The 23,998-nt window shown below is 39.2% G+C and overlaps 1 protein-coding gene across 1 annotated transcript; it reads left to right on the top strand.

Moving 5' to 3' along the window:
• The first annotated feature begins 1,197 nt into the window (after window positions 1-1,197).
• HMGCR (3-hydroxy-3-methylglutaryl-CoA reductase) lies at window positions 1,198-19,287 on the top strand. The gene is made up of 20 exons (XM_084225005.1): window positions 1,198-1,322; window positions 4,594-4,789; window positions 5,125-5,236; window positions 5,753-5,840; window positions 5,935-6,019; window positions 7,747-7,852; window positions 8,722-8,828; window positions 9,180-9,296; window positions 9,797-9,948; window positions 10,791-11,035; window positions 11,179-11,351; window positions 11,794-11,988; window positions 13,046-13,204; window positions 13,383-13,540; window positions 14,684-14,789; window positions 15,678-15,848; window positions 17,845-17,985; window positions 18,090-18,248; window positions 18,536-18,690; window positions 18,840-19,287. The coding sequence occupies exons 2-20, from the start codon at window positions 4,625-4,627 to the stop codon at window positions 18,892-18,894; spliced, it is 2,649 nt and encodes an 882-aa protein (XP_084081131.1). The 5' UTR covers window positions 1,198-1,322; window positions 4,594-4,624; the 3' UTR covers window positions 18,895-19,287.
• The last annotated feature ends 4,711 nt before the right edge of the window (window positions 19,288-23,998 follow it).

Here is a 23,998-nt window from a genome sequence, read left to right as displayed (position 1 = left end):
GTCATCCTAAATGATATGTGAATTACATATAATTGTTGAAGCTGTATGAATTCCTGTTTTGCTTTGTTATAGTCACATGCAGTTGCAGCAATTGGTGTATATAGTAACAAAGAGTCCAGAAATCTCACTGCTAATACTTCACACTTTTCAGCTAATGAAGGTGAGATATTGAGAAAAACACTAAAGAAGCTGTCAGGGGTGATGGATATGCAGCAGTAAATTCTTAAGATTTAGAAACGTCATATCGAAGATGAGAATAAAACTGTATTTACAGGTTAAAAGAGCTGGCACGATTTCATCACTCACAACAACTAGTTTGGGTGGAGTTCTTCGGAAACCTTTTCATCAGCACTTCCTTTTTTGAGGTTCACATTAATGTTTCACGGCACAGTGTCATGCGGAGCTACCAGAAATATTTCCAAGTGAGGTGGCACGTGTAAGAGACGCAGACTGGGGAAAGCCGTGGCGCGGATCATGCACCGCAAAAATCGTTGCAGGTATTTGTATTACAGTTGAGCATGCTCAGCCCCAGGAACACGGAACGGCCCCTGCCACCCTGCAGTGCTGTTTTGCAGCCCCGTGACTCGGTGCCCAAGAGAACCACACAATCGCTAGAGATGGAAGGGACCTCTGGAGACCATCTAAAGATCACCTAGCACAGATTACACACGAACGCGTCCTGGCGGCTCTCTCAGAGCTTCCCATGCTTCATGAACCAAAAACCGCACTTCCTCTCTGGCCGAAAGCCACAAATATAAAGATATTACATTGCCTTTGCCTTCCCCCACACCGCTTCCCCAGGGAGTCAGGAGCCACCGCTGCTTCAGACAAGCAGGAGCTCGGAATGTCCACTCTTTTAATGCCTCGGCAAAGCGCGGTACGAGACAGGGCGCCATCGGAGGCGCGCAGGGTCGCTCACCCCGGCCCGAGCTCAGCCCAGGGCGCGCCTTGAGCGCAGCCCGGGGCGGGCCCGGGAGGTGGCGGCAGCGCTCCCCAAGCCGCCCAATCAGGGGGCGCGGGGCGGGGAGCGCGGCGCCCCATTGGCGGGCGGCCCATGGCGCGATGGCGTGTTCGCCGCTCCTGATGGCGCGTGGGGCCGCGCGGCGCTCACCGGGCCGTTGCCGCGGCGACTGGGCGGGTGACGCGCGCGGGAGGGGCGTGCCGCGCGCTCGCCATTGGCCGCGCGATCGGGCGATGGCGGCGCCGGCGTGTCCTTGCGCGGCGGGGCGGGGCGCGGCGCGGGCCCGGCGGGACGGAGCGGGGCCGGCCGGGCAGTCCGGGGCGCGGCGGGACGGAGCGGGGAGCGCGGCTGGAGCGCGGCGGTGAGCGGGGCCCGGCGGGGCTGCGGGTGGGGGAGCGTGGGGCTGGCAACACGCGTCCGCCGTGCCCGGCGGGCGGGCGCCGGCTCCGGGCCCCGAGTGCCTGTTCGGAAAGGCGGTGTCGCTATCGCCGCACGTAGGGAGTGGCGGCCGCTGCGCTTCACCACCGCCCTGGGTGATGTGCGGGGGATGCCCGTGTCCCTGTCCCGTTACCTTCCTGACGCCGTCGGGCTGCCCGCGCTTCTCGCGGGGGCTGCGGCGATGCGCCTGCCAGGGGGTGGCCTTCCTCTCTTGGAAAAAAAAAACCTCTCTGGCAATGTTTCTGTGCTGTCGTGTCCGTTCCGGGTGAGCACCGCACAGGTCTTCTCTCGGCTATTATTGCCGCTTGATTCCTGTAGGTACTGCTGAGTCAGGTAGCAGGAGATGGGAAATTAGTGCTGATGGAATAGATGGTATTGCAGAGGACTGCTCTGAGGTTAGTGAGAGCTGTGTGACAAACCTTAAGAATTTAAGAGGCAAGTCGTACTGTTACGTGGGTGGTAATTGCTCTAAACGATTACATACAACCGGTCTAATTTGCTTTTTACACTCTGGTGAATTTTTGACAGAGTCACATTTGGGGTTTGTTCGTATTTTGCATTCTGTTTTTATTCTCAAAATTGATTGCTTTATTGTCTAGGCTCGTATAAATTTTTAATTGAAAACAATGGCAAACAGGATTTATAAAGTATCCGTTTTGAACCACCATTTTGAAACTCGGTAGAATTACATAGATGTTAAATTTTAGGTTTATATTTAATGTTATATCTTGTTAATTCCAAGCTGCAAGTCACTGTGTGTGCATAAATATTTTAAACAGAAATGTCGGTTAGTGTTATGCGTTGAATTTTTTTTACAGCCCTGTAATGCAGAATCACTGTGTGAAATCATCAATATTTTCTAGTAGAGTCAATTGCATAGTAGAAAGCATCCTCCTCTTTGGGCAGGTTAAATAAACAGAAAAACTTTAAAGAATCCTTTTATGTTAGGACTTAGTATCACTTAGTTAACCCCAAGATGAGTGATGAGGTGTCCTGCATTTCAGTATAGCAGCTGTTAATAATACAAGTAAGATACTATGGATCACTATTTTAATTAATGAATTGATGCATTTTCCCCCAATTAATTACATGAAGCCATTTTACTTTTACCATTTTTGTTTAGAAATGGGAAATAAAACTTCTCAATAAAAGATTCTGAAATCTTTCTAGCCATCCTAATTGTTTTTTGATTGTCAGATAATTATTCCAACTTGCTGAAATGGTTGTATTGGCAGTATTACTAGGTTCAAGACTGGTAGAACTCTATAAAGTCATGTAGTAACTGCTAGTTATGATTTTCCTGAAATAGAGTGGTATTCAAAATTATTTGTGTTTCCAGAGGATGTTGTGATGCCTTTTCTAATTTTTGTGTTGTTTCAAAATCTTCATCACAGGTATTCTTCTGGCTGGGTTTTATTTTAGTTTTCCTAATTAAAACATACCTTCCATTGTGCTGAGGAGAAATGATAATACCAGTGTAAAACAGCTTTGAAAGAACATAAATTTACAGAACAGAATGAAGGGTATATGATATAGGGAAAAGGAAGGAATAATATCAATTTCAAAAGGAGGGGGTTAGTTTTTAATTTTATTTAAAAAAAATCAGTTAGGAAATGAAATAATTTATTCTTAAGGAAGGCAGTCTTTTCAATTATTTTCCCAGTTTGGCTTCATGAGCCACAAACATCCTGTCACACCTTCACTGTGGAAGGATAAAGAAAAATAGATAATTGCTGTTGGTGCTCATGTGATTCAGATTGGTATTGGTCTGAAACCAAGATGATTCTGGTATCTTCAGGAGGACAGATAGACTTAGGCAGATAGACTTTACTGTCTTGCTATTTTCTCCATTGAATGTCAGCTTCATTTTTGATGTACAAGCCAAATAAGTAATACCAAAAGCCCTGTGGATGGATTGTTGCATTTAGGACAGCAAAACGTATTTTTTAATCAACTTTGAGGTGGTGATAGAGCCCTCAGGCCTCCCTGGAAATCTTTCAGTACTAGATTGGTACATGTAAATTGCAGATGGTCCCTGTTAGCCAGGCTATTAAGCATTTTTTGAACTTTACAGTGCACTTTTGTAAGCTGTTGGTTTTGTGCAGTGAGGAGAGGAAAGTCCAGTTACTAATGTACGTGAGAATGTTATGGCAATTTATTTCTATGCCATAAAACATAAGATCTTTGACAGACTTGCATAAAGAAACAACGCAGAGCAGATAGACCAGGATGTGGCCTGAAGGACATGTTGAACATTCATGTTGTTAGTTATGTAAAGGACAGCTGTGAAAATTTCTGGTAAGTATTTTTTATCTGTTGGAAGCAGAGGGATGATGAAATGCACCAGTAACCAGGGATTAGTAAAGGGTAGAAGAGAACTGCCACAATACTGTTCTGTGAAGACTTGCATGCTTTAGACAAAGAAGGAATATTTTTGAGTTGTAATTGATTTGTATCACAGAATAAAATTGAACAGAAAGTAGAGAAGACACAGTCAGAAACATAACATTGCAATTCCTGCTGTTGAATATTACCAGTAATGGTTAATTGATAATTTTTATAGCTCATCAGTGGTTTTGACAGGAAGAATAAGTACAGAGAAATAGCAGAATTTGGTGAGTGCTTATATAGGCGGTAAAAACAAGAATTTTGAGTCAAGGCAGTATCAAAATTGTATGATAGGAAGATTTTGAGAGATCTCGTGAGAGTAGTGAGGCCTTACTGTTAGAATCACAGAATCTTCCAATTTGGAGGGACCCACACAAGTCATTGAGTTCAGCTGTTAAATGAATGGCCTATACTGGGATTGGACCCTCAACCTTGGCTTTACTGGAGCACCATACTCTAATGGATGACATAATCCCAGTGGCAAAGACTGTGAAGAGACCAGGAAGATGGGTAGTGCAACATCTATTTGTTATATATGTTGTACTACCCAGCATCTACTAGTAGTACAACATCTATTTCTCCTGTCTTCCTGAGAAGACAGGAGCAGATCATACTGTGTTTTGGAATATTAGAAATAGATGTGTTTTACGTGAAAAATTGAAGGAAAGGTAAAGATTAGTTTCTTCACTCATCTCTGCCTTAAGTGGTTTTGCTTTTATTTCCTGAAGGATGTCTTGCAGGAAAGTGTAGAGTTGTGTCTTTTTTCACTGAATCTCGTACTTATATGAAGTATTCCTTTGCTGCAGGTTTGAGAAGTATAGAAAAACAGCCTTGAAGATGCTGTCCAGACTCTTCCGAATGCATGGCCTTTTTGTAGCCTCTCATCCATGGGAAGTCATTGTGGGAACAGTGACTCTCACTATCTGCATGATGTCGATGAAGATGTTCACTGGGAATGATAAGATCTGTGGCTGGAATTATGAGTGCCCCAAACTTGAAGAAGTAAGGATTTAAAATAATTTTATAGTATTTGGTGTTAATCAGTAGATCTAGGGTTTTCTCTAGAATATGATCAAGCTGTGATGTATTAGGAGTAAAGTAGCCATGCAGAAGCTTCTTCATGGCCTTCTTTTCTTATTTTGGATATTAAAGCTGTATGCAAACAGTGGTGCAATGACCAAGCATTTTAGTATTTTTAGTTTTTCAGGCAAGACTAGCAGTGATATTTATTTTATTCTGGAACTTCACTTTTAATGCAGCTTCACGATAGACTTAATATTTCACAATGGATTTCCTGTAGTGTAAAAGCTAACTAATTTACTTTGTGTTTCATACAGGATGTTCTGAGCAGTGACATCATCATCCTGACAATCACACGCTGCATAGCAATTCTTTATATCTATTTCCAGTTTCAGAACCTAAGGCAGCTTGGATCAAAATACATTTTAGGTATTGTATCTGATTTTTGTATTTGCTGTGTTCTTTAATTGGGGGGGACGTGGGTTACCTAAATTGGTTACAAATACTAACCTTTTAATCCTTATGTTCACAACAGCATTTTTCTCGATAGCAGAAAAATGTTTTGCATGTATCAAAGTACTATTTTTTTAGTGAAAGTTTGTGTAGGATTATATAAACACTGAAAATGTGTTTCTTGAAATAACTTGTTCATTATGTGAAATACTTAAAATTGTAGAGCTGTTTAAGCCAGTTTTAATTTTACTTAAATTAAGATTTATGGCTTTATTTTTGAATCTTACTTTAAATGCATTATAAATTTTGAATTTTAATATCTGTAAAAATAGCATCTCCTTCAGTTTGTATCTCAACCACTGTTAATGCACTGAGACAGGAATTATCATTTATTGTCATGGTTCATCTAAAAGTGGGGGAATTTTGGTTTTTTTTTTTTCCTTCTTCCAATATATATAAACAAAAAATTTCCTGTTCTCTTGTTTTTTTAAGGTATTGCTGGCCTCTTCACAATCTTCTCAAGTTTTGTTTTTAGCACAGTGGTAATTCACTTCTTGGATAAAGAACTGACAGGTTTAAAGTAAGTAATGAATTGTTGTTCTGGATTTCATGTGTACATTTTTTTTCCTGTACCATAAACCTTGAATTTTAATATGTGCCTCTTTTTTTTTCAGTGAAGCTTTACCATTCTTCCTGCTTCTGATTGATTTGTCAAGAGCAAGTGCATTGGCCAAATTTGCACTCAGTTCCAACTCACAGGTCAGGGGAGTTATTTTTTGAGGATTTTTTGGTTGGTTGGTGCTTCACTTTGGGATTTTTGTTTGTTTGTTTGTCTTGCAGTGGAGATTTTAATTTAATGTTCAGAATAGAACGTTGTCCTATGGCAGGTGATTAGAACCTAGGTGAGCTTTAAGGCCCCTTTCAAGACAAGCCATTTTACAATTGTATGAGTAATCCAAGTGGAGAGATACACGGGCACATAATGTCTTGGGGATACATAAATAACAAAAGGATCAGATTCTATCCAGATTCTGTGTTCTCTTCTCTTCCAGCTGGATCATGGTTCAAGTGAATAGTAATGTGGTAAAACTAGTGTGCACAGCCATGTGCGTTGTTAATTGTATGTATGAGCATGACTTCATTAAATTGGAATTTAATCCAGCAATGCTTACATCTCTTCTAAGGAGGCTAGTAGTGTTCCTAGACAAAGTCTTCCTTAAAATTGTTACTGACAGTAAAAAAGTTAATTTCTAGGACTCAGGAACAGTATCTAAAGATATGTCCAGTGTTACACTGTTACTACTAAAATAAGCAAAGTTTTATGCCAAATGTTAGCAGAAGGAATCTAGCATATGTGCAGAGAAGAACAGCCATGCTTTAATACAATTTAACACAACACAGTAGGAGAGATTGACAGGACATCTTGCTTGTCGTACCTGGTAATGTTTGTTTGCTAGTAGTCCAAATTCTGAACTAAAGTATATTAAGTGGGATTACTTTGTGCTTACAAAATACTGTACGTGGCTACTAATTGTGACAAAACATTGTGTTTTAATATTTTAATTTGGTGTATATTACAATGTACAGTTTCTATATATGCAATATTTTGTGATTGCTGCAGGTACAGAATTTTTTACTATTTTTAAGAGAATATTTTACAAATAGGTTTCTTCTACAGTTTTTTTTCTCCTCTGCTGCCCAAAAAATACCATCACCAGGAAAACAGAAGCAAACTCTCTGGAGTTTATCATGCCTGCTTTCCGGAGGAAATTGTTTTCTCCCCAGCAGAAACCTTTAGTGCTTTTTGCATTTACTTGAGTGTCAGTGGCGCTGCAGAGGTGCACTTGATGTAAGAATCCTGTGAAATAACACAGTCAGACCACACTGACTCTGGAAAATGGCCTGTAAAGCTGGTGTCCACATTTGGAGAAGCAAAATGGGCTATTTGTGATGGAGGTTCCTACTAACAGAGTCAGGCAATGAAAGTGGCTCTCAAGGCGAGATCTCTCAAGGCAATGAAAGTGGCTCTCAAGTGGCTCTCTTTTCTATCAGCTGAGTCTACAGAGTTAAATATAAAATACTAAAGTAATAGTAGTTGGAGTACAGATATGTGATTCTAAGAAATTTTGAAATGCCATGACACAAATGCCTTCTATTTCATGTCTTCAGATTTAGAAGTGGTGTTCTTTTGAATTTACTGTAATTAGTGTCTCTGCCCATCAGTGTTGTAGAAGCTTAGAATACTGATGAGGCAAAGGTAGAGAAATTAATCAAAATTAAATAATTCTGTGTCAATAGACTGTGAAAGTGTAGTAAACTAGAGGAAATAGAATAGATTCTCTGTATGCTTTCTCAGAATAGTTCATTTTCAATAAATATTTTAGAAGGCCTTACCACCATAATACTACTCTGTTTATTAGTCATGTTATGTATAACTTAATTTGGTTTTTGCCTTCATGTTAATGGACAGAAATCTTTCTTTCTAGGATGAAGTAAGAGAAAATATTTCACGGGGGATGGCAATATTAGGCCCTACATTTACCCTGGATGCACTTGTGGAGTGTCTTGTAATCGGTGTTGGTACCATGTCAGGTGAGCCATACAGTCTAAGGGTCTAAATATTTCCAGTTAAAAAAGGCTTTTTGAGAGACATTAGGATATGGAGAGTTTCAAATAATAGGTGTTACCCATGAGAGTGGAGCGAGTTAATCTATTTATTTGTCTCCTGATTAGCTTATTATACTGGTTTCTTGCAAATATGAATAATATATACATGGTGAACCAAAGTTTGAAATACTGCAGCTGCTTTCATAAGATTTGGTTTTACACTGCATACCTTAACAGCATCTTCTTATTTGAAGAGCACTTGCTGTTCAAATAATTTTGGTCCTTTCAGGGTATTGTGTATTAATAAGCTGTTTTCTTCTTTAAATCTTAGGCACAAAAGCTCATTTCGGTGCTGTATATAGTTTTTTTAAAACAATTTATGCTGTTAGCTCTTTCATCCTTACTAAGGCAGTTGTGTAATGCATGTACAACATGGCTAGCATGGCTTTTTCTGGATGCTTGTGAAGAAGCAGGTGAGGTGTATACTGTTACTTCTTGCCTGAACATCCCATATTTGGAAAGGGAGTTCAGTACATAATGTTGGCTAATTTTTTTTGCTCACATAAGTAAGGAGTTTCAAGCTTTCATGATGAAGTTTAAAATCTTGGTGAACTTAATTTGTATTCATTTAGAATTACACTTTAAAATACTTTTCTGTCAATACATAAATACGTACTGTGCTTAGAATAAGCCAATGCACAATGAATAGGCCTTAAGATGCTTGTTTTTTAATTATTCTCGATAGTTCCTTCTGTAATCTGCAATGTCAGTTTAATGATTTCTCTTAGTCCAGCAGCACTTCTTCAACTATAGCTAATTGCATATTCAAATACAAAAACCGTCTTTCTTTTTAGGTGTACGACAGCTTGAAATTATGTGCTGCTTTGGCTGTATGTCTGTTCTTGCCAACTACTTTGTCTTCATGACCTTCTTTCCAGCTTGTGTGTCCCTGGTATTAGAGGTAAGGCCAGCTTAAAGACAACCTTAAGTTTAGTATTCAGCCCTGTGCTTCTGTAGGCTATACTTTTCATCATGGAGTTACGTGCCAGCATGTTCATCTTCCTTGAAACTGGTGACAGTAACGTGTAAATATCAGTGTAAATGAGTCACACTCAGTAGTACGTGTGATCTAAAGCAAACTAAACAGATGATACTGTAACTTATTGTCTGTCCAGGGTTTTTCACAATTACAGTCTTAACTATAGACTCTTGGTAATTTGTTAATAATCAAATAAAAATGTAATGTGGGATCTTATTTGTTGGTTCTTCTGATAGGTACTATATATGGTCTATTTTTGTTATTTTATTGCAGCTTTCAAGAGAGAGTCGTGAAGGACGCCCTATATGGCAGCTTAGTCATTTTGCTCGTGTTCTGGAAGAGGAAGAGAATAAACCAAATCCTGTGACACAGAGGGTCAAAATGATTATGGTTTGTGGCTCTTTTTCACCTGTTGGTTATGCAATCAGTGAGGTGTCCCAGTGCAAAAATCAAGTTTTTGTTTCCTGTGGACTTGTATTCTGCAGCCCATTAGTTGGACTTACAGTTGTAGTTTTTAATTAACTTCCCCTATATCTACACCTGTCATTTTCCTGCCTATGCCATTTCTGTGCCAAGCACTCAGGGCTCTTTCATGTGTACTCCCTCTTACCCCTGCAGTACCCTCATCTTCCTTTGCTTATTTCTTGAGAGAGAGAAAAAATGTGGGTGGGACACATCCAAAGCTATTATACATCAGTGTCACAGTAGGACAAAAAGGGTGTTTTTAGAGGTGTGGAAAATCAGCTTTTGGATTTCAGAAGCATGGGAAGCAGGGCGGGGGAAAACCAGCAAAAAAACCCCAAACAAAAAGAGGGCAATATTTACTCTTATTAGGTTAGATACCAAGTTACATTTGAAAAATTAATACTTGTTTTGTGTTTTTGATACAGTCGCTGGGTTTGGTTCTTGTTCACGCCCACAGTCGTTGGATAGCGGAACCAGCTGCTCAAAACAGTACTGTTGAAAATTCAGTGGGATTGGATGAAAATGCACCAAAGAGAATTGAACCTAATGTTTCACTGTGGCAGTTCTACCTTTCTCGGTGGGTGGCTTCACAGAAGTGTGATTGTGCTGTATTTCTACTGCTGCCAAGGTAGCAGCTTGTTGTCCTAGATCACAAGACTTGCAGACTTTTAGGTCTGACCACTGTAGGACGTCTTGGAACCAGAGGTGACATTTCAGAAGAAATGTCAATATTACGCCATTTGTCCAAAGTGAAATAGTCAAGAATATGATCAAGAGTCCTGTATGCATCAAAACACTGTCTTTTCCCACTAGCATCTTTCACAGTATACTGGGAAATAATTTTAAGACTGCACTAGACTAATTACTTACACAGAGTTTCTGACTGTTCACACCTAAGTGCAAAAAGTGCAAAACCCATTTTATACTATGGCTTTTCTTTCAGCCCAATTCCAGTTAGTGTCACCTGTCATTTCATGTTATTTCTGAGAAGTCAGAACTTTCTGGTATAGGCATGGGGTTTTTGTTCCTTCTTAGCAGTTCATCTTGCATCATAGTAAGCCTAATTGGTAGAGGATGATAAATGAAACTTTGTCTTGTCATTGGGAGACAGGTGTTAAATCAATTTGATGTAGTTATCAGTGAATCTTTAACAGCCATTTTTCCTACTGGGGCTGCTTTTTTAACAAATTTATGTAACTCTTTAATGACATCTGAAGATTTTCATGTTGATAATAGTATGAAGAATGGTTTTTCCACCCTAGCCTAGCATACTTCAACATCCTGGTAGAAAATATCTCCTGACTGGAATTTCTGTAACTATGTGATGATGGAATGATTACCCTTTCTGAAGCAAAAAATATTAGAATGCTGTTAAAAGCAACAAATTGTATATACTCTGTATTTTTTGATCATTTTTAGAATGGCCAGTATGGATATTGAGCAAGTAATCACTCTTGGATTAGCCCTTCTCCTTGCTGTCAAATACATTTTCTTTGAGCAAGCGGAGACTGAATCTACCCTCTCACTGAAGAATCCCATAACATCTCCTGTGATGGTACAGAAAAAGGTCCCTGAAAATTGTTGCAGGAAGCAGACTGGACTTCTGAAAAACAATCAGAAATCTAACACAGGAGAAGAAGCTTTCATTCCCAAAGATGAAAGTGGTAGGTAATTTTTGTAGTTCTGAAGTCTGAACCCAGTAATGAGTATTTGGAACAAATTGTGCAATCTTTGGTAGCATATTATATTTGGTATCAAAACTACAGGAATTTGTAAACCGGAGTTCATTTTCATTATCTTTGTGCAGCTGAAGTCATAAAACCTGTATTAGCAGAATCATCAAACAAGGCTACATTTGTGGTTGGCAATTCCAGCCCTGTGGAAACTTCTTCATACCTGAGTGGAAAAGAGGAAGAGATTGAGTTACCTAAAGAACCACGTTCTATTGAGGAATGTGTTCGTATACTTGGAAATGCACAGGTATGGAAAAACAACTTTTTTATTTAACCTCTACTGCAGCATCTGATTTAAGAATTGTTAGAGTTCTTTTCCCAGCTTTTAGATAATCCCAGTGGTTGTAATATCATTCTTCAGGAAATTACATAGCTTTAATAACATGGCAGGATGTGGAGATCACGACTAAAACAAAACCATTTAATGAGTTATTTCTCAAGTCAGTTGAGAAGGGTGGGAGGAGGGATCAGTTTCGTCATTCATAACATACCAAGTCGTTGGAGCTTCATGTACATGTATGAGTGGGTGTCTGATCATGAAGGTTTTCATCATATGTTAGCCTGCTGTAAAACCTTATGTTGGCAGTTGACCCCTTTAGCAAAGTTGTTACTTTTTTCTTTTAGAAACATTTAAAAGGATTTTCACCATAACAGTCTCTATTTTCTCTCTCCACCCTTTATATTTCCAGGAAGGAGCAAAATTTCTTACTGATGCTGAGGTTATCAGCTTGGTTAATGCTAAGCATATTCCTGCATACAAACTGGAAACCCTGATGGAAACCCAGGAGCGAGGTGTATCCATTCGCAGACAGATGTTATCTAAGAAACTTCCTGAACCTTCATCTTTGCAGTATCTTCCTTATAGGAATTATAATTATTCTTTGGTAAGTATGAAGTAGACAAGCAGAACTCACTGTAAAACTATTTTCCAAACACATGAAGAAGAAAAACATGAACCTGTTGGAACAAGTCCAGAGGAGGCCACTAAGTTGATCAGGGGGTTGGAATATCTCACCTGTGAGGACAGGCTAATAGAGTTGGGATTTTTCATCCTGGAAGAGGAAGCTTTGGGAACGCCTTAAAGCACTTTCCAGTATCTGAAGGGGGCTTACAAGAGAGCAGAAGAGGGACTTTGCGCAAGGAATGTGTCATGAAAGGACAAGGGGGAACAACCTTAAGCTGAAGAAGGGCAGATTTAGATGTTAGGAAGAAATTCTTCACTGTGAGTGTGGTGAGACACTGGAACAGGTTGCCCAGAGAAGGTGTGGATGGTCCAAACCTAGCAGTGTTCAAGGCAGGCTGGATGGGGCTCTGAGCAACCTGGTCTAGTGAAAGGTGCCTGGTTTTGGCAGGGGCTTTGGAACTAGATGGTTTTTATGGTCACTTCAAGCCCAAAGAATTCTATGGTTCTATGAAATAAATCCGTAGTCATGTATGTGAGTTAGCAATAAGCATCAAAACTGATGTAGATGGAAAAAAATAAGAGGCAAACATGAGGCACCAACTTTAATTGCCATTGATGTTTTTAAACGTAGGGTGGTGCATGAGTTTTGTAAGTTATCAAAAAAATACTTCCTATCAAAGTATGCAGCTGACTTATCTAAGAAATATAGAGTTCTAATACTGAGCCACAGTTCAACTGAATGATAATACTACCTCAAGCACAAGTTAACTAAATTTTTTTTTTAATTAATTTTAACATTTTAAGGTTAGTAACATTTGGTACTATACAGGATTCAATATACCTGCCTAGTGTTGAATAGTGTTAGCTGTTGATAGCTGTAGCTTTTAACTTTTTGAGGTGGCCATGAGTTGTTTTACGGGTAAATTTGTGGGTGTTTTACAAAGATGCCTTGGGGTAGTCATAGGCATTGTATGTAGCATGCTGTACTGTACCACTGGAATGTAACCTAAGTGATTGTTTTGTATGATTTCTGTAAGGTGATGGGAGCTTGCTGTGAAAACGTGATTGGATATATGCCTATTCCTGTAGGCGTAGCAGGACCACTGGTTTTGGATAACAAAGAGTTTCAGGTGCCAATGGCAACAACAGAAGGGTGTCTTGTAGCAAGCACAAACAGAGGATGTAGAGCAATATGTGTAAGTACTGTGTAACTTTAAAAGCTTAGAAAACTTCCTGTATTATAAAATACATAAATATAATGCATAAAAATATGTAATATAGACATATTCAGGTTTATATAATACATATTTTTGATTTCTTGAAAACTAAAATTTCAGTAATCTTACTTTATCCCTCTTCTGCTTTGGTTTTTAGCTTGGTGGAGGAGCAAGTAGCTGCATTCTGGCAGATGGGATGACTCGAGGACCTGTTGTAAGGTTGCCCACTGCTTGCCAGGCTGCAGAGGTGAAAGTCTGGCTTGAAAGCCCAGAAGGTTTTAAAATAATGAAAGAAGCTTTTGACAGCACAAGTAGGTTAGTATGATGGCTGTTCAAGCTTCATTTCTAGACATAAGACTTCTGTGGATGGTAGAAAGATCTCAGTTGTTTTTTTGGAGTACTGCAGTAGAGGATATTACATCTCTGTTTTGCTGTCCCAATGTTTTGAATATCTAAGAGGACAGAAGTCACTCTGGCTGTGTGCCAAGGCTAGCAATAAACATTTTTCACTGATAATGGCAAACTACTGTATATTAACAACAAATAGATATATACTGCATAATAATTAATAGAATATTAATTTGTCTAAGCATTTTTTTAAAATCCTATAAACTTTTTTTGATTTATACTAGGTGGAGTAACTGTAACTGTAGTTACTATGCAGAAAAAACCCTCTAAGTTTGGTCTTCAGATGATATTATTAATATTAATTAATCTGAGAGAATACAAGGTAAACTAATGCTGGAACTGAAATGCTAAAAAAATGTAAAACAGTGGTAAAAATAAGTCTATTTCAAGCCCTTGAGTTTTTTCCAGGACTTATGATGATGACTTTCTTGCTTTAGGAAGACTCAGAGAGAGATTTTCTTACCTGCTGTATTTCTTAACAAGTGTCAGCCAAAGATACATCTGTATTTCGCCCAGAATCAGCTCATGCTGCTTTTAAAATGCAGTATTTTCTGCATTTTGAGTGACTTGTGCAGCTTGTACTATTGAAGATAGCATGCTTTCTGCCTTGCTGTAAAACTTATATCAGAATTTCCAAAGGCCTCATTATTACTTTATATCTGGTAGTGAGATGTTTTAAGGAATACAAATGAATAAAACTTATGTTAGTAGTTCAGGATATTTTATTTCTTGAAGTTCAGGGATAGAAAACCTGAAAAGGCAGTGAACACTTCTACAGTGAATATTTTTGTAGTACTTATTCAAGAAAACACCATTGCTGGAAAGGTTCAAAAAATGACTGGACGTAGCACTTGGTGCTGTGGTCCTGTTGAAATGATCATTGTCTGTCAGAGACTGGACTTGTTGATTTACAGATCTTTTCCAAATGATTCATAAAGGAATCTGTGATTCTGTATTTAGCAGTGTAATTTGCAAAGATTTACTGTCATTTTGCCACTTAAAGCTAATATTCCCATGAGGATTTTAAGTAATAGTTAAATTTTCTTGCAGGTTTGCCCGCCTCCAAAAACTTCTCATCAGTTTGGCTGGTCGTAACCTTTATATCCGTTTTCAGTCTGGAACAGGGGATGCAATGGGAATGAATATGATTTCAAAAGTAAGGACCGGTCCCCTTAAGTATTTTTTAAAAATGGGTATTCCTTTTTAAAAATAGCTGAATAACCTGTGACATCTGAAAGACAAAGACAAGACACAGTGGTCTTTATACAAAATAATAAAAATGTTTGATTTTTTCAAGTGAAGACAAAACTGGGAAGAGAATGATGAAAGAAAAAAGTAATTTTTTATTTTGTGTTTTTGGTAATAGGAGAAGCTAAGCTTGTTGCACTGTTGCTTTAAGCCAAAGATTTTATCCAGCAATAATTATTCTGTTACTGTGTTTATCACTTCCAAGTTAATAAAGAATTAGGAGTGGCAGCAGAGAGGTGTTCTCTAGTTTTGCTTGTTTGTTTTTATGCAAACATGGGGAAGAACTTGAGATGTGATCCTTAGATTGCTGGGATGACCTATGCTGTAGGAAATGAATAATGTTAGACTTAAACTTCATTTAGAATAGGCAGTCAGAACCATTATAAAAGGGGATCTGATCCTAGACAAGTCCTAATATAGCAGATTTTCTAGTCTTATTACCTGGTGTAGAGAAGCTCTTTCCACTACATCCAAAATTTATTAATTCCATGCATGTAATGTTTAATTTATCTTCAGTATGGTAACCATATGTCCATGTACCTAGAATGGATCCAGGGAGTCTGTATGTACTGGGAAAAATCAGTTATTTCCCAATATAATTCCCAAAGTGACTAGAAAAAAGATAGTCATAATTGTTTGTGGTTTTCCCCCTCCTTTTTCTTGTTTCTTCATTATAGTGTGTTCTTTTCTTCCACTGTAACTGATTATCTGATTAGAATACTGTTTCACTGTCCTTGAATAGCTTGTTTTACACCATAATGATAAACTTAGCCTATTACCTGTTTCTCTCTAACAGGGTACTGAAAAAGCACTGGTGAGGCTGAACGAAGAGTTTCCTGACCTTCAAGTTATAGCTATCAGTGGTAACTACTGTACTGACAAAAAACCTGCTGCTATAAACTGGATAGAAGGAAGAGGAAAGTCTGTTGTATGTGAAGCAGTCATTCCAGCTAAGGTTGTTAGAGAAGTAAGTGTCTGCTCTCTTGTTTATAAAAATACGTACATTTTGCTAAACTGATGCTTACTTTACATTGTAAATATGAACTGGAAGTTGTTTCCCAGGTAAGGATAGTTTTAACATGTCTTTTCAGGTACTTCTGTAGGATAAGCCATTTCTCTTTGAGTCAGTAGATACTTCCTTTGTCACTATGGCTAATGTGAAATAGTGCATATGTGTTTAATGATGCATATCTAATTGAAGGCATTGGGATTTTCATGGTTAACCGCTGAAAAACTATGCCACATTTTGACAGATGTTTGCATGTGGTGTTTTGTCTGTCATTAAACCCAGTCTTTTAACCCTCACTCATATTTTGTCTCACATGCACCTTCAGTATTTATATGCTTCCTACTACAATGGAAACAGATAATCAGGCGGTTTACTTACTCCAAAGCTGCCTTGGCATCTTGCATGACCAAAGGCATTGCTTTATAAGCAACGCCAGTTGTATTCTCTGGCCAGCTTGTCCTCCATTACAACAGTGTCTTAGATTCTCTTCTACCTGAGTTCAGAAGATGGCTTTTGTGTCAGATAAAATCCATTGCCTGTTACCTGGTTGTCAGCACTGGCCATGGGAGACAATATCCAGGAAATAATTCACTACATTGTAACACTTGTTTAAAATCTTATAAATGGGTGTTTGCATACTGGATAGGTTTTGGTTTTTTTTGCTTGCTTTCCTCTAGTGATTTGTACAGTCCCTTCTGGGAAACTATATAAGCTTCTAGAACTAGTATTCTGGGCAGTATTCCACAGTCCAGATTCGCCTTGTATGAGAACTACCTTCATGTTGATTCCATTTGATGATGCCCCAGTTTTGTACTGGGAGAGATGCTTAAGATTTGTTATCTTCACTCAGCTGCTCAAAATTTTACAGCTCTGACACAGCCTGTCTACCTTCCCAGCTGTTCTCATTTTCAAAGTGAAAAATATTAGTTTCTCTACCAGCAATGAGTAAACAGACTTCCAGTATGTCTTTGAACATGCTTACCTCTACCATGTCTGAAATTCTGGGTACAGAGTTGGACACAGGATTCTAACAGGGTGTGCAGAATGGATTTATACATTAACATAGTTCATGTCTTCTGGGGTAGTTTGCTGTTTTTCAAGTTGTTCTCACTGGCAATATATATTGTAACCTCAGGATTTCATTCCAGGGTAGTAAAGGGGAGGTAGTCCTTTCATAATGGGCATTGATAAATTTTAGGTAAATTTGGGAAGGTTTTCCTTAAACCCCAGCCCTGTATGTCACCACATTTACTTATATTGAACTCTTAATACATAAATGTTACATTTTTGTCAGTGCTGCAGACTTGGTGCAGATGTCTGTAAATACTGTTCCTGCTGTGCAGGAATATCTTAAATTTTGCTCAACAGCAGTATCTCTTTTGACGGTCTTTGATCATTTTTATATTAAATTCAGTATAAATCTCTTACTTGAAAGTTTCAAAATACAGTCACTATAGTACAAATGTGCCACTTAATTTTATATTACTGTTGATAGTATTTATCTACCTATGTAGAATAGTTGTTTGCATTGGAACTTCTCAGCTTGGCTCCATATTTGTATGCAAAACAAATTTGGGAAGAGTTTAGTGTCTGGAAAAAATTGACAGGAATGTTACAATTATGTCAAGATAAATTATTAGAATATTTCTGCCAAGATGATTTTACTTGTTCCATTCTGAATATAAGGGAGACTTTGAAATGGAGTACCCAACTGTGAGCTTTTCTCAAAGGCCTGTGCAAGTCCAAGCCCTTTGTACTGACTTTTCCATTGTTACTTGGACATCCTATATTTGAAAGTCTCCTTTGGAACAAAAATAAAAGGTATCCAGGACAATGATTGAGTCAAATTACATACAGAAGCAAACAAAGGGTGAGGGCCATGAATAACCATAAATAGAGTGTTTCTACTCCTGCCTGAGGAAACGGGTAGTAAAAGTGTCTATCATTTGTCCAGGTGTTGAAAACAACTACGGAAGATCTAGTTGAAGTTAATATAAACAAAAATCTGGTGGGTTCTGCGATGGCTGGTAGCATAGGTGGTTACAACGCACATGCAGCAAACATTGTGACAGCGATCTACATTGCCTGTGGTCAGGTAGGTTTGTTTTACACAAGTTCACTTTTTTTTTTAGTTCAGTAATTCTTAATCAAACACTGATATAAGTGTCTGGATTGTTGTTTCTCTTCCTTGATCTGAAGGATGCTGCGCAGAATGTGGGCAGCTCCAACTGCATCACTTTGATGGAGAGAACTGGTGCCACCAACGAAGACCTGTACATCAGCTGCACGATGCCTTCTATAGAAATAGGGACTGTTGGTGGAGGCACCAACTTGCTCCCACAGCAGGCCTGTTTGCAGGTATAGTTCTCAAAGTTGAAAGCAATTTACCTTCCTAAATCAAAGGTTGTTTTCATGTGGTGTGCAAGCAATATTGTGGGAATTGGTGTATTTTATATGGAAATGTTAGAAATGTCTAATGAATAATTTTTATATATCCACTTTCTAAAGCTTAAGACATTTACTAATGTCTTAATAATATTAAAGAGACTCATTGAATATAATTTAGAAATACTTACTTTAATACTAAAAATATAATAAATTGACTTAGTTTTCACAGCATAATACTGCCTTGTATTTTTTTCCAGATGTTAGGGGTTCAAGGTGCAAGCCAAGATAACCCTGGTGAAAATGCCCGTCAGCTTGCTAAAATTGTTTGTGCCACAGTGATGGCAGGGGAACTGTCACTAATGGCTGCTCTTGCAGCTGGGCATCTAGTCAAAAGCCACATGATCCACAACAGGTAAAAAATGAAAAAATTTGTGTATTATCTGCCGTTTTGATGCTCTTACAAGTACAGGAGAGTCAATAATGATTATGTGACTAATTGCAACACATGGAAGCAGTGTAACATTTTAACTATCTAATGTAGTTATCTTGCTGTTTTATTAGGTCAAAGATAAATCTACAGGATCTTCAAGGAACCTGCACTAAAAAGGCAGCTTGAATACTAAAATGGCTTTGAAATGAAGAATTGTTTTAGTAACTGACCAGGTGCACAAGGAAAAAAAACCAAAATCTATGAAGTTTAGAATAAAGATTGCCTTCAACTCAATGATGTCTGTCTAAGAGAAACTGAGATCAAGACTTGAGACTAGCTATGCTTGACCTTCTTCAGTGGTTAGAGGCTGTGAAAGAAGTCCTGTCAAGATGTCTTGAACATGGCTTTCAAATTCTTACTCTTACACATCATCTTCTGAAGAGTCAGTCTTATGTTTTTACAGATTGAGATTATTTTGCCTAATAAGGTCCTGGTAATTACTAAACTGAAAAGTAATGTAATGTACTTTGTATGTTTAAAGTAACAAAACAAAAGAAGTTGGTGTAAACTTGGATTGAATGCACTGGTCCCTGCCATCTTTATTTTCTGGTTAAACAAGCATGTTTTTTAAAGTGATGGCAAGCCTAATCACTTTCTAAGAAATCCCAGTTTTAATTTGTCCACATGTAAAACAGGTCTTAAGCTATCAGACAGTTTAATTGAATGATATTAGTTTAATAGAAATTTCTGTCTATATATAGTACTTAATTTGCTGCTGCTTCAGCTAAGCAGTGTTCAGTGTTTAACTCCACAATTTAGGTTATTCCTTTATGTAAAACTTGTGATCTGTAAAGTTCTGAACTGTTAAATATAATCTGTACTGAAGTAGGGAAGAACAGTGTCTTCAACTGTTTTGGTACTTTATAGAAAAAAATGAAATGGTAACTTCAAAACAGTTATGTGTCAGGTATTTAAGGAAATGTAATTTCTCAACATTATTTGATAGGAGTGCATTCAAACAAACGAGTCAAGAACAGATGTTTACACTTACTTAACAAGAAGTCTCTTTAGGAACATACATACACATTGTGTACCTTACCTTGGGGATCTTTATAAGGTGTTTAACGCTTATTCTCCAAAAATAGGTGTTTATCCACCTTTTCAGCTGAGACAAAACTAAGCCAGAAAACCACACTGTTCTTAAAAAAAAAGGAGGGGATTTTTTTCTTTTAATTTCCTTTTGAACTTTCTTTTTGAGGTGGGGAGTATTTATTTTAAGAAGAAATCTTAGCTTTTTGGTCAATGAAAAGTACTAATTAAGGGGATTCAATGAAATGACATGTTAATGTAAGAAGCAGTTTTTGTAATAAAATACTGTACTTGGACCAGTGAAGCAGTCTCAGGTGTTCTTACTGTAATAAAGAAAACCCAGGTTTATTCTGGTTTGATTCACCTTTGGGAATACTGCTAAATGCATAGCCCTGCCTAGTTAATCACAGAAGAAAAATTAGTAATATGCTTGATGATTTTTTTGTTTGGTTGATGTTGGCTTTTCTTGTTTGACTTTTTGTGGGGAGAATCAGTTGATTGGGCTAGGTTTCCTGCAGCATCATTCCTAAAGGGGTGACTAGTAGAGGTGCTCTTCTAATGTGCAGATTTGATATACATCATGGTGGGTTGCTTTGTAGTACATTTACACATTAATATCCACTGTAATAAGCTCATAAATGTAATGTGCAAGTATGAAGACATACTACATGCTAGACATGTTATGATGGCATGTAAATAGCAAATACCATGAATGTTTATCTTCCTGCAGTATTGTTGCTAATTGCTACTATTTTTATTTAAGGAAATTTGGAATTACTTTGTTTCTATGTTCATTCAATGATTTTATTTAACACTGGTCTGGCAATAAATGGTTCAGTGTTCATTTTGGTGGATTTAACTGACATTCTGTCTGGCAGAATTAACTTTTTGTATTATTACTAAACTGTGTACATTTTGGTACAGAACTACTTTTTCAGTTTCAGTAAAACCATGGAAAACACATTGGCTTAATTGTGATATTTTAAGCTTACTTTATTACGTAGTGACATATTTGTAGACAGTCTAAATTAAGAGAGTTAATGAAGAGACACTGGCAAGCAGTGCTAAACACAGCCATGGCTGTGACACCAGAACTTCTCCCCTTGTTTGCAGAAGCCTTTTGGCACTCACTTATTCTCCTCAAAGCTTAATAAGGCGATTTGCCTAAAGGGGAGAACTAACTCACTGCAGCACTAGAGACCTTCTGCTGGGGTCTGTTTGGCAAAATCAAACCAATTCAGTCGGTCTAGAATTGAATTTCTAGAATTGTCGTAATTTCAGTGCTTTTACTATGGATAATGGTTTCCCATTTTACTTCTGTACTTTTACGATGGATAATGGTTTCCCAAATATTTCAAAACCCTAGAAGAAAAAAAAAAACATTTAAAATAGTGGGTTTGACTCTGTACCACCTTCCTTCTCTCTTTACCACCTTTCTTCTCTGTGTGCTGAATCTATTTTACCCTGTAACACACCAGTCCCCTTCTGCTGCCTGGTGTGGAAGTTTCAGCACTGTGAGGCTTGCAAGCACTGCAGCCCCCTCTGCCTCTAACCACATAGTTGTTGCCCACTTTGATTTCCCCAGCTGCTGCAAGGTCCTGTCAGTGAACTGAGCATTACTGAACCTTCCTGACAGAGGGAGCCGCTCCAGCACAGGGATGCACACCACCTCCACATGCACCCTGAGCACAGCTGAGATACCGGAAGGCTGGTATAGCAGGTACTGACCAGGAGCGATGTGCCTCTGCCAGACTCCAGCACAGGAGCATTCCTAGGCAGGCATGCTAATTCCTGGAAAAGAGTGCAGCTTTCTCATAGGAGTGTACAAGTACACTGGGTGTGTCAGTGCACAGACAGTGGACAGTTTTCATCCTTGATGTGAACCTTGCTCATAAGGTGAATTACCCAGCCCTAGGAAAAGCTGTGGTAGAGGGCCTGTCCTACTCCTTCCAGTCCTTTACGGTGCAGTGAGAGGTTTGGCCACTACTCAGAGTGTTTTTCAGATATGTGATCCTCTTCATCTCCTTTAGGACGTGGCTTACCATTTTCAAGGTTGTACCCTCTTTTTCCTTTTGACTTTGGTTAGGGAAGGTTTATACTGCACAATGATACCTGCTGAAACAATATGATAGTTTGGGATCCTGTCTTGCCTCAGGGCAAGTTTGTATTCTGTCAGGTGCACCCTGTCCTGCACAGAGAGTAGTGGCACTGGTGCGCATCCAGTAACATCCCTAGCACTGACAATTCCCTACATTGTCCTCCTGCCTGGGGATGACTGCTGCCCCAGGCTCACCTTGCTTACCAGCCTGTGGAAGGGGGGAGGCCTGCTTCCAAAGTTCATCTCACCTCAGTGCTCCAAGGCTTTTGCAGTTTATTACACAATGCAAAACTACTTAGCATCCTATCGTAACCACCAGTTTTACTTCAGTCTGCTCTTAGGGGACCCCAAGAGCTTTAGCCCCAGCTTTCATAGGTTGCTCCAATTCCATTCCCACTAGCACTCTAGTCTTCTAGAAGAATATGGTGGGTTGACCTTGTTGTTTGCCCCCACTCGAGCAGGACAGGAAAGAGAAATTGTAAAGGCAAAAATTAGAAGACATAGATTGAGATAGAAACTGCTTAGGAGATAAAGGGAAGCTAGACACGGAAAGCAAAACAAAGAATTTATTCACAATTCCCTAGCAGCAAGCAGAGATTTGGCACTAAATCTAACTAACAGTTACTTGGGAAAACAAATGCCATAACCACAGATGTCCCCACTTTCTCATCTTTTTCCCAGAGCTTTTGGTGCTGGGCAGAATACTGTGTGGTATGGAATATTGCTGTGGGCAGCTGGGATCAGATGTGACTCCCTGTGTTCCTTCAGAGCCTCTCACCCACCTCTAGCCTCACTGGCAGTGAATGCAGCAGAAAAAGAAGGACAAAAATAAAACCTTGTGCTGGCAACCCCTGCTCAGCAACAGCTAAAACACTGCTGTGTAACCAATGTTCTTAGTCACTAATTCAGAACACAGCCTCATACCGGCTGCTATGGAGACAATTAATTTCATCCTAGCCACAGCCTGTATAAAAATAGAAAATCTGGATCTTGTCACCAATACCCACAACAAGTGAGATCAACAACAGCCAAGTAAAGACCAGGTCTTAGAACAACAGAAGGGTTTGGGTTGGAAGGGACTTACAAGAGCATTAATTCCAACACCCCCTACTGTTGGCAGGCACACCTTCATTAGACCAGAGAATCACAGAATTGTTTAGGTTGGAACAGAATTTTAGAGTCATTGAGTCCAACGCTAAAAGTAACATTGCTGAGTCCACAGGCTAAAAAGGCATCAGCCTGATGCACCTGACATGTTCCTTCCTGACATTCTTCCTTCCTGTTGTGTGGCCTGATGCCACACAGTGAAACAGACATGATGCAGTTCTCTTCCTCTCCCTGGATCCTCCTGGAGGCCTCTCCCACGCACACAGTGCAGCTGACAGAACCTGAGTGTCAACAGGAGCCAGCCATGTTTCCTTTCTCCTCCTTGCAGTGATTAACCTCCAGCTCACACCAGGCAGTAGCAGCAGAATGGAAAAAATCACCTCTTTCTTCATCCACCACCAGAAACACAGTCAGGTTGCTCAAAGCCCCATCCAACCTGACCTTGAACACTTCCAGTCATGGTCCAGCCCTAACTTCCAGTTCCAGCATCTCAGCACCGTCACAAGAAATCATTTCTTCCTTACCCAGTTTATCCTTCTGGAGAAGAATTCTAGAAGGTCAATCCAACTTTCACAAGCTGGAACACCAGGATGAAAATGACTGTGCCATAAAAATGATGTCAATTACCAATCTCTGCCAGGACCATTGAGTGAAGGACCACAGTTAGGCAAGTCCATCCTGCTCAGCAGAAGACAAGGCACACAAGTCTAGCTTCTAGCTCTGCGCCTGGTACCACACAACACAGTTTGCCAAATTGCTCCCTATGTCCCCTTAATGAGACACTGGACTGAAGAGCAAATGGAAGGCAATACTACAGTACGTGTATGCCAGAGGCTGCATCATTCTCAACCTGCAGTCTCAGAAACATGGTCTTCCATGGAGGCAGTCACTGCATAAAGCTGCCCTAAAAACGTTCCCTCATCCTCAAAACAGCTGGGCAATGTTGCTACCTTTTGGCAAGCATTGATTGCATCAGTTTTTCACCCACAGGCCACA

This window comes from Fringilla coelebs (assembly GCF_963513975.1).
Source record: "Fringilla coelebs genome assembly, chromosome: Z".
NCBI classification, from domain to species: Eukaryota; Metazoa; Chordata; class Aves; order Passeriformes; family Fringillidae; genus Fringilla; species Fringilla coelebs.
This window is presented reverse-complemented; position numbering and strand designations above follow the sequence as displayed.